Here is an 11,834-nt window from a genome sequence, read left to right as displayed (position 1 = left end):
CACCCACCACAACACCTGGCCATTTTTGGTTGCAGCCATCATTGTTGTTTGGCGGGCCCAGGCTGGGGATTCGAACCCGCAACCTTAGGTGTATGTGGCTGGCGCCTTAGCCGCTTGAGCCACAGGCGCCGAGCCTACAGTTCTACTCTTAACAGAGAACAGGCTATCTATAAATTTTCAGAGCCTGACAGTAAATGTTGTAGGTTCTGTGGATCACAGATTTTGTTGCCACTATAATGTGACAACAGCCATAAGCAATATGGAAACAAACGAGTATGGTTGTGTACCAATAAAATTTTATTTATGGATGCTGAAATTTGAATTTCATGTAATTTACACACATCCTTAAACATTCTTCTCCACCCCCAAACCATTTAAAAACATCAAAGCCATTCTTACATCATGGGCTGTGCAAAATGGACACCAAGCTGGGTATGACTGGGGATCATAGTTTGCTACTCTTTAAAGTATGACAGAACAAAAAAAAGTAATAGTTTCGTAAGTCAATAAATAAAATACAGAAATCTTTCCATAGTACATTTTATAGTCCTCAAATATAAAGTTATGCATTTACACTCATAATCAGGTTTGAGTTCTAGCTGATCTTATCAAGTATATATATTTTCAATGGACATTTTCATAAATCTTGAGTGGAAGAAAACTTAGCTTAACTCAATTCTAATTCATACAGAAAATAAAACTATCTAATTCATCCTCTTTTACCTTCTCTCCTACAACTCCTTATTTCAGATCAGTCATTCCCCCAGATTACTTTTATAAACTTTTAACTGTGTTTCCAACTTTTAATTTTTCCTAATAAATACATCCTTCACTCTGTAGCCACAATACTATTTCTAAAATTTGAGTCTACCCACACCTGCAATCCTAGCAGGAAAGCTAAGGTGGGAGAATTGTTTAAACTCAAAAATTCAAGACCAGCCTGAGCAAGAGGGAGACTCTGTTGCTACTAAAAATAGAAAAACTAGTCAGGTGTTGTGGTGCATATCTGTAGTCCCAGCTATTTGGGAGGCTGGGGATTGCTTGAACCCAGGAATTTGAGGTTGCTGTATACTAGACTGACATGCTGACACTCTAGCCTGGGACAACACAGTGAGAGTCTGTCTCCAAAAAATTAAGTTGAATAAATTAATAAATACAATTTAAGTCTGTAAATGTTGACATACACCACATCTACCTACTTTGAAAGTACTATAATCCTTTTCCCAAGGCTCTAGTATAAAGTCTCAATCCTCTTTCATCCCTTGGCTCCTCCTTTTCCTATTTTCAAACTCACTGGACATACAAAATTTATATAATTTGGCCTCAAACAAGGATTTCTATAAGCTCTACTGAGAATAATTAGATGGTTCAGATTTCTTCAACTCAATGTTTTTACTGTGAACTTTTGTCATTTCTAGTAAATCAAGATAGCTAATAAAAGGAAATAAAATCCCAACCAACTTAAAGAAGAAAGACAAATTATTAGGAAAAGTAATTATATAAAATTTATTTTGCAGGCTCAGCACCCGTAGCAGAGTGGTTATGGTGCCAGCCACATACACTGAGGCTGGCAGGTTCAAACCCAGCCTGGGCCTGCCAAACAACAATGACAACTGCAACCAAAAAAATAGTCAGGCACTGTGGCAGGTGCCTGTAGTCCCAGCTACTCAGGAGGCTAAGGCAAGAGAATTGTTTAAGCCCAAGAGTTTGAGGCTGCTGTGAGCTTTGATGCCACTGCACCCTATTGAGGGTAACATCACTGAGACTCTGTCTAAAAAAAAAAAAAAAAAAAAAAAACTGCAATTATTCCTATAAGTATCAAAAAAAACTTTTACTGCTTATTTCACTGAATAAGGTGATAACTGTATGTTCATTTCTCTCATATACATTGTCTGTTTAATTATAACGGGAGTAGAATATAATATAAAGTGATGGTCTCTTTCTTCTCATTAGAGAATTGTTCCAGAAGCTAACTTCTTCAGAGTCTTACAGTTTTGTTTTTCAGCTTTAACCCCCAAATTCTGTTGACTAAGCTAAGAATCAGCCATTTTTCTCAATTATCTTCTCATTAGACTTTACCAAACCAAAATTCAAAATTCAGTAAGAATAATAGCTAGGGAATAATATTTCAGAGTACTTTAAATAAATATCCCAGCTATTCAAGTTTGGTATTATATCATCTACTACCACATACCATGTCAACAACAAAAAAACAACAGTATGTGGATCATCAGTAGCATCTGACCAAAATCCTATATAACCTTTCATAATAAAAAAACACTCAACAAGCTAAGAACAGAAGGGATCTTCCTGAACATGATAAAGGGAATTTATGAAGCATCCCTCAAAGACTGGTTGCTTTCCTCCTGAGATCAAGAACACAATAAACATGTCTGCTTTCATCATCTCTATGTAATACTGTGCTGGAAATTCTAGCCAGGGCAGCAAGGCAAAAAAATACAACAGAACAAAAGAATGATGACAACAACAACAAAACTCCATTCACCAATGATAAGATCTTATACAGAGAAAGATTCCTAAAGAATCAACAAAGAAACAAATTTAAGATTAGTACACAAAAATCAATACTATTTTTAATCAATCCAAAATGGAAATAAAGAAAACAATTGCATTTACAATACACACAAAAAATAACATTACTTAGGAATAAATTTAACAAAAGTATAAAACACTTTGAAAACTATAAAACATGACTGAAATAAATTAAAGATTTAAATAAATGGAAAAACATCCATTGTTCATGTATCAAAATACTATGACACAGGTGAGATGGCAATGTTCCCCAAATTAATCTATAGATTCAATGCAATACCAACCAGGATCACAGCTGACTTGTCTACAGAAATTAATAAGCTGGTTCTAGAACCTATATGGAATTACCAAGGGCCTAGAACAGCCAGAACAATCTTGAAGAAAAAAATAAAGGAGGATTCATACTTACCAACTTTAAAATCTTACAAGCGATAGTAATCAAGACATAGAATTGTAAGTCCAGAAATAAATCCATGTCATACGGCCAATTTATTTTCAGCAAAAATGCCAAGACTATTTAAAGGGGAAAGAACTGCTTTCTCAAGAAACGGTGCTGGGACAAAAGAATAACCACCACAAGCAAAAGGATAAAGTTCTCTGCTCACATCATACAGAAAAATTAACTCAAAATGATCCAAAGACCTAATCAAGAGCTAACAGTATAAAATTCTTAAACAAGAAAACACAGGAGTCAATCTTAGTAAAGACAAGCTCCCCACAAAAGATATTAATTAGATTTATCAAAATTAAAACCTTTTTGAGTCCAGGAGTGGTGGTTCACATCTGTAATCCCAGCATTTTGGGAAGCCAACGTGGAAAGATTGCTTGAGGCCCAGAGTTCAAGGCCAGCCAGGGCAACATAAGGACACACCATCTTTACAAAATATAAGGAAAATAAGCTGGGCATGGTGGTGTGTGCCTATAGTTCCAATTTTACTTGGGAGGCTGAAGTAGGAGGTTTGAGGGAAGACTGAGTAACATAGCAAGACTCCTGTCTTAAAAAATAGAATAGATGGCTGGGCGCCTGTGGCTCAAGCGGCTAAGGCATCAGCCACATACACCTGAGCTGGCGGGTTTGAATCCAGCCTGGGCCCACCAAACAACAATGACAGCTACAACCAAAAAATAGCCAGGTGTTGTGGCAGGCGCCTGTGGTCCAAGCTACTTGGGAGGCTGAGGCAGGAGACTCGCTTGAGCCCAGGAGTTGGAGGTTGCTGTGAGCTGTGATGCCAGGGCATTCTATCCAGGGGGACAGCTTGAGGCTCTGTCTCAAAAAAAAAAAAAAAAGAATAAAATAAAATAAAATATTTAAAAATTAAAAATTAGCTGAATGTGGTGGAATGCAACTATAATCCTAGTGACCCGAGAGGCTGAGGTGGGAGGATTTCTTGAGCCCAAGAGTTTGAGGCTACAGTGAGCTACAATTGTGCCACTGTTAATTTAGCCTGGGCAACAGAGCCACAACCATGTCAGGAAAGGAAATGGAAAAGGAAAAAGGAAGAAGGGAAGGGGAGAGGAAGGGAGAGGAGGGGAGAAGAGGGGAGAGGAGGGGGGCAGAGAGGAGGAAAAGGAATGGAAGGGAAGGAGAGCGCTCAGTTTGGCAGCACATACACTAAAATTGGAATGATACAAAGAAGATTAGCATGGCCCCTGTGCAAGGATGACATGCAAATTTGCAAAGTGTTCCATATTTTTATCCTGTAATTCCTCTACTAGGTGTATATCCAAAAGACCACGAATCACTTTATAACAAAGATATTTGTACCAGAATGTTTATTGCAGCCCAATTCATAATTGCTAGGTCATGGAAGAAGACCAAGTGCCCATCAACCCATAAATGGATCAATAAACTGTGGTATATGTACACCATGGAATACTATGGAGCCCTAAAGGAGGATGGAGACTTTTCCTCTTTCATGTTTACATGGATGGAGCTGGAAAATATTCTTCTTAGCAAAGTATCTCAAAAATAGAAGAGAAAGTATCCAATGTACTCAGTCCTACTACAAAACTAATTTATAGCTTTCATAAGAAAGCTATAATCCAATTATGGCCCAAGAATACAGGAGAAGGGGAGAGGGAAGGGAAAGGAGGAGGGAGGATGATTGGTGGGATCACGTCTATGGTTCATCTTTTAAGAGTACATGTGGGCTCGGCGCCTGTGGCTCAAGCAGCTAAGGCGCCAGCCACATACACCTAAGGTGGCGGGTTCAAATCTCCAGCCCGGGCCCGCCAAACAACAATGATGGCTGCAACCAAAAAAAAAAAAAAAAAAAAAAATGGCCGGGCGTTGTGGGGGGCACCTATAGTCCCAGCTACTTGGGAGGCTAAGGCAGGAGACTGCTTGAGCCCAGGAGTTGGAGGTTGCTGTGAGCTGTGATGCCATAGCACTCTACCCAGGGGGATAGCTTGAGGCTCTGTCTCAAAAAAAAAAAAAAAAAAGAAGAGTACATGTGAATCTTTCTAAATGAAGAATATAAATGTCTTAACACACTAACTAAAAAATAAAAATAAAAAAATTAAAAAAAAATTTTAAACGTAAAATTCTTAAAATACACCCCAACAAATTTTAGAATTCTATTGAAAGAATGTATTACAGATTCATTAAACTTTAAAAAATTAAAAAAAAAATTTAAAATGTAAAAATTCTATTCTATTCTATTGAAACAATGTATTACAGACTCGTTAAACTTAAAAAAGCTAGTTACTGATACTATCCTTCCAAACTTGTGGCAAAAACACTTAAGTCAAACCATTCTGAAGCATTAATAATCTATTGAGATAGGTGACATTTCAGAGATCACTGTACATCTTTTACTGTTTAACAACATCACTCACATAGCATGTTGATCTCTAAATTGACTTTGACACATAAACTTTGGTTAAATTTTCTTAACTTGAAATCTATTAACTTATATTTCCTCCCTCATTACTTGGTTACTTATTTTAATTAAAATAAAGCATTTGTATCTAGTCATACATTTTAGGCAAAAAGAATGAAAGACTGACTTCACTGTACCACAGCAATAAACCTAGTTCAGTTTTTCAACTTTTGTCTTACCTCATTTGTTCTAGACATGAACCTTGTTACAGCCATACAAAGTTATCAACTTTCCTCAAACAAGTGAAGGTAAGCTTCACGTGAGGTACATTAGCCTTGGTATATGTTCAAAACATAGAAATATTCATGAATAAATAGATGATACTTGTCCACGGGAAAGGGCACCAAATAAATTTAATTTTTCTCCTATGAAGCCTACCCCGATAATTTACCATACTTGATTCTTCAAACCCCAGTACACAGAATTCAGAATATAGTCAACTAAGTACTAATAAAGTGATCTAAGCTATTGTAGTTTGTCTTAAGAAATAAGGCAGATAACAATTTGCTCTTTTCTACTTACAGACACAAGTGCAAACAATGGATGCACTGTTTACATGATAGTGTTTCTCAACGTTATAAAGAAATTCTGGAGGCTTGGTGCTATGTATGGGGCACAATGAAAGTTTTGAGACAGACTGTGTAATGTTCCATTTTTCACTTCCAAGAAACACAATTGATGGCATCCTTTCTGATTCACTTGTGCAGGTTTCAACTTGCTGGGCTTACTGGTTTTGTTGGGAGGGCTTCATTTGTTTCTAACTACACATTTCTTGATTTCTGTGTATCTCAAAACTTTCATAATGACACATGTACTACAATTACTATTATTTTCTAATCAGTGCAAAGCTCCATAGATGTTACTTTAAGCCTTTATCATCCTTAAAGGCCATCTTTCATTCCATACCCCTGAGAAGATGATTTAACTCATCTTTCACCAAAAATAACCAAGGGCTACTACTAGCATCAGTTCCAGCTATCTATAAGGAGTAACAATGTCTCTTTTACAGAGAACAAAAAACAGAGAAATCAAGTGAGTTGCTCAAGATAACAATAAACAGAACAAGAATGTAAACCTAAGTCTTTGCCTCCAAAATCCATCATAATACTCTATCTCATTTCAGGAAAAAGCCTTCCCTATTAAGGCTTACCATTCATTACACCATGCTTGTAAACCCATTGAATCCTGGATATCACTCCATCCATTATCTACCTACCTATCCCTCCACCTTCCCCCATCCCTATTTCAACCTAACTCTCCCTTCCCCTTGCTCCTTCCAAAAGCCTATAAACAAACAAGGGCTCTTTTCACCTTTAAAAGAATGTAAGAGTGGCAAAAACTCTTATCAGGAGTCACAAGTTCTCCTCTTAATTACTGACCTATAATAAGAGATCAGATTTGCTCTGTAATAAGAGACCAGATTTGGAGTAGAGAAAACTAATTAGTGATTCATTTGTCCCTCCCTTCAAAACACAAGACAACAGATACACCCACTTCAATTATACTATAGTATTTGGTACCCCAGTACTCATGTACCACCTATTCTAGCTTTATTGAATGGCCTCTTACTCTTATTCCCTTATCTCACTTTTTGATAGTTCATACAACAGCTTTTTGTGAAATCTTCCCTAATCTGTAAGTGTTAAACATTGTTACCCCACTGTTCTTAGTGCTTTTCTATTAAAATACTCAACATGTTATATAATTACAATTGTTTGCTTATAAATTTATGTTCTATACTAGAGCTAGTGAAAACAGGGACTACATATTTGTTATTTACCTTTACCTAGTGTCAAGCTCTGGGCATGGTACATAGCAGGGATTCAGGAAATGTCTGATCTATTCCACTAGGACTTATTTTTTACTTGGGATAGCAATACAGTGAAAGATGACTTTGTACAGAAATTTTGTAAAGATTAATATTAAAGAAGTAAAAAATCTAAAGCAATAAGAATTTAAAAAGTACTATTAATCCAATTTATGGTCTTATAGATAAGGTACTGTATATAGAACATGCAAATGGGTAGGAATAAAGGAAAGAATATGACATAGCACAAAACAATAAACGGAATGGGTCTAACCAAAAACAAATTATTTAGATAAAGAAGAACAATATCAAAAGATAATAAAACATTAAGAATTTGGCTGGATGCGGTGGCTCATGCCTGGAATCACAGCATTCTGGGAAGCTGAGGCAGGTGGACTGCCTACCTTCATGGACTTGAGACCAGCCTGAGCTAGAGTGAGATAAGCTCCTAATGCCAGGAAAAGAGAGCAAGAAATTCAAACAGGTTCAGTGAAATGAAGAAACAAATTCATAATATAAATTAATTCTAGAAGACAGAGCAAGACATGAAAATGTACGAAGTAAGAAAGATGTGAAATCAGAGTCCTGGCAATGGGAATGAAGAAAGCTTTCACCTAACAAGTATTCTTGAAGAAAGAACCTGATAAACTGGAATTAGTGAACAAAGAGTTAGATATACCTCCAGGTCTCAACAATTTTAAATAAAATAAAGGAGGAAATCATCCAATAGCCTGTCCTACTTTCAAAGGAAAAAACCTGAGAAAATGTAAATTACTGTGCAATCGAGTAAGAAAGAGGAATAAGAGACCTAAACTGGGAATAAAGATACAGAATTCTGAGAAGCGAAGCAGATGAGCTTTTTTTCTTTTCCATCACAAAATTAAAGAGGCTTCAAATTTAATAACAATAACATTTAAGATAAGGACTAGAAACAAAAACCTGGTAAAGAATGAAAGAAGAGAAACACATTAGGAAAAGAAATCAGATGACTGCTGCAATGAAATATTGAGCAATAATGCAAAAAAAGTAACATTCACATTGTCAGATAAAAGTATGTCTGTCACAGAATACTTTGACTCTGAGGTTCAGTATGGAGTCATCAGTTAACTTTTTTTCCCCCAAAGTCTCAAAACATAGACAACTAATATTTATAAATAAAAATAGAAGATAATTTCAAAAAACAGATCATACCAAATCTTATAGACAATAGACAAAGAAAAAATACTTCAAAATCATTCTACTTGAGCTTTCTAAGTGGCTAACTATAGAGTAACAATTAAGATACTTATTAGAATTACCTCAAGGCATAAGGAATTACATTTTTTCCTGCCCCCATTCAGCCCAAATAGAGAACCACTACTTCATGGATTAGAACCATATAGCATATTAGAACCTAGGTTGAGATGGGATGGGTGGGTATTGAAAAGAAATTGATAAATCTGGCTCGGCGCCTGTGGCTCAAGCAGCTAGGGCGCCAGCCACATACACGTAAGGTGGCAGGTTCGAATCCAGCCCGGACCCGCCAAACAACAATAATGGCTGCAACCAAAAAATAGCCGGGCATTGTGGCGGGCGCCTGTGGTCCCAGCTACTTGGGAGGCGGAGGCAGGAGACTCGCTTGAGCCCAGGAGTTGGAGGTTGCTGTGAGCAGTGAAGCCATAGCACTCTACCCAGGGGGACAGCTTGAGGCTCCATCTCAAAAAACAAAGAAAAAGAAATTGATAAATCTTGGGTGGTGCCTGTGGCTCAAAGGAGTAGGGCGCCAGCCTCATACACTGGAGGTGGCAGGTTCAAACCCATCCCCAGACAAAAACTGCAAAAATAAATAAATAAATAAAATTGATAAAATTAACAGTAAGGTCTCAGGACAGAGGCTTGTAGAAACATACACTCAGTAATAATAAAAGATAAAATACTACTTCAATTACAAAGCCAGGAGTAACTTAAGAGTAAGGCAATATCCTATGTGAACATAGCTATTATTTTTACTGGGTATGATGATTCTATGGGTTTTTACCATTCATGTTGAATTAAATAAACTAACTATCCACTATGTCCATTACACAACAAAACTGCATACTAATATATAAAGAAGATATTAAAGGAATATTCATAGTAATTATAATCAACAATTATTAATTCATTTCTGACTAAGAATATTTCTTTCAACCCTATGTGAAGATGTAAAACTGATAATTCAGTCTACCTAAAGTAAAAAGTTTCCTATCAGTGTTTAAACTATTTCTATTCTTATCATCTATCAAAAGCTAAGTATGCCATTTCTAATAAAATCCCATAACAAAATTCCACAACATTGAACTGCTAAAAATGAGATTAACAAGATACTCTGGGGGCTCTTAGTGTAATATACTATTAAAAAAAGTATCCTTGTTTAAAAAAAAAAAAAAAAAGTTCAGCCTAAATTTTATCCAGACATTTGAATAGGGGTCCTCAAACTTTTGCCTCCGGAACTCTTAACAGAAAATGAAAGGATTCTCGTATCTGCTTCTGCATTCACTCTGCTGCCAACATGCAGTTTATCCATCACGTAGTCTCTGGAAAACTATACTCTACACTCTTGGATGAATGTGAGCAAAAAGACAATTATTTTTATATTGTTCAGATATTCCAACTTAAGACAAACTTCCCTTCATAAAAATATGGAAGAATAACAAATTAAATGACACAAGGAGGCAAATAAGTAAATTTAGAATCTGGAACATACATCAAAATAATTAATGTAACTCTTTCAATAAATCTATGCCATGCAGAAACAGAAAGAAAGCAACAGTTCTAGGTTAGGAGATACAACAAAGAAATACCATCTGTGGACCCTCATGGGTCCTGTTTTAAACACAATCAATGGACATCTTTGAAACAACAGAAAAAGACCTTAATAGGTATAGGGTATTAGATAATCCAGAAATTACTATTAATTTTATCAGGTACAATAAGGTTAAGTAGGAAAAGATCCATATTTTTAGACTAGCATAATGAAATATGTAGCGATAAAATGAAATAATGAATCATTAACAACTAGCTTTAAAGGTTTCAATTGGAAAGCTATAAAAAAATAGCTCTGTCAGCAGACATGAACTATCATGGGTAATTTTAAAATACAGTAGGATATTAACTTACGCCTTAAGTATTACGGGTGCTCATATACACATATATGACTTAATAAATTAATAAGTTATCCCAAGCCATTAGAGAAAACTCTGTGAATAATTTAATTTGACAAAGCATTTAGGGTAAAATGAATTACTGTGGATAGGACTGCAAACTAATACAGCCTTTTGGAAAAGAAGTATGGAGGATCTTCAAAGAGCTATAAGTAGACCTGCCATTTGATCCACAATCCCATTACTAGGTATCTATGCAGAAGAAACAAGTCCTTTTACCATAAGGACATTTGCACTGGAATGTTTATTGTAGCTCAATTCACAATTGCCAAGATGTGAGAAATTTTACATCTTTTCTATTTACCTGGATGGAGTTGAAGAACATTCTCCTTAGTAAAGAACCACAAGAATGGAAAATCAAGTATTCAATATATTTAATACTAACATGAAACCAGTAGATGAACAACTAAATCACCACACGAGAAAAAAACACAATTAAATTCAAGTTGGGGGGAGGGAGATGGAAGAGGGAAGGAGTTTAGTAAGCTCTCACCTAACAGGCACTATGTAGTGGTATATGGCACACCTACTGGATAAAGGGCTCAACTACAACTCGGATTTTACCTAACAAATGCAAACAATGTAACTTAATCATTTGTACCCTCATATTAATCTGAAATAAATAAATAAATGAAAATAAATTTGAGAGATATTGAGCAAATAAGAATAACTGTTGTTTTAAAACATAATACAGCTCATTTGCATGGTTTCATGCTATGCAGAGTTAAGGCAGATTAGTAGATGTGACCCAAGCTCACCAACTAGTTAGGGGAAGACTTACACTGGTCACTCGACGGTAGATCTGTGCAGCATTTTGGCATTCTGAGTATGGATATTCAGATGTAGCCATCTCAAGCATGCACATCCCAAAAGCATAAACATCAACGGATTCATCATATTTCTCCTCATACATCTCAGGGGCCATGAACTCTGGGGTACCTTAAATTAAAAGAATAATTCAAACTCAATGCAACCAGAAGTTTCAGGTGTTACAGTGGGGGATGGAGGAATCTTCTCAAAGTCAGTCTGCTCTGTCAAATATTTCATAGAAGAGCTTCTACTGCGAGGCCTTTATAGGACACTGGAACAGGGTAGAGTGTCTGTTTATTTAATGTTTAATACGAATTCCTATTATAGGAAAAATAGAGCCTTGGCTGAAAGACAAACATAACTTGACAAGGTTAAGAGACTAGCAATAAACAAAGTAGACATAATAGCATCTATGTATAAGATAAGATGACGGATTTTAAAAGATCAAAATACTTGTCTGCCCCCTACTGTATGGTAGCTTTAAGGTTAACACTTAGTGTCTTGCAATTAACTCTCCTTCTGACTAGTTTCACTTTTCAAAGAGACCTTAAATTCAAAACTCTGATAACTAGTTAAGTTTTTTTAAATAATAAAATAAAA

General features: G+C 35.9%; 1 protein-coding gene and 1 non-coding gene across 7 annotated transcripts in view; one reads left to right on the top strand and one right to left on the bottom strand.

Annotated features, from left to right (window-relative positions):
- WNK1 (WNK lysine deficient protein kinase 1) overlaps nucleotides 1-11,834 on the bottom strand; it is a 167,084-nt gene that overhangs the window by 70,554 nt on the left and 84,696 nt on the right. For all 6 annotated transcript variants that reach the window (XM_003796448.3, XM_003796447.3, XM_023517127.1 and 3 more), the window contains exon 4: nucleotides 11,206-11,363. In XM_003796448.3, the coding sequence (XP_003796496.1) occupies nucleotides 11,206-11,363 (158 nt within the window). The remainder of the gene's footprint in view (nucleotides 1-11,205; nucleotides 11,364-11,834) is intronic.
- Nucleotides 4,142-4,248, top strand: LOC111727406. Its single transcript, XR_002774964.1, has one exon. It is a non-coding gene; the product is annotated as a U6 spliceosomal RNA (small nuclear RNA).

Source organism: Otolemur garnettii, unplaced genomic scaffold (assembly GCF_000181295.1).
Source record: "Otolemur garnettii isolate 467f Iridium unplaced genomic scaffold, OtoGar3 scaffold00104, whole genome shotgun sequence".
Classification (NCBI taxonomy): domain Eukaryota; kingdom Metazoa; phylum Chordata; class Mammalia; order Primates; family Galagidae; genus Otolemur; species Otolemur garnettii.
This window is presented reverse-complemented; position numbering and strand designations above follow the sequence as displayed.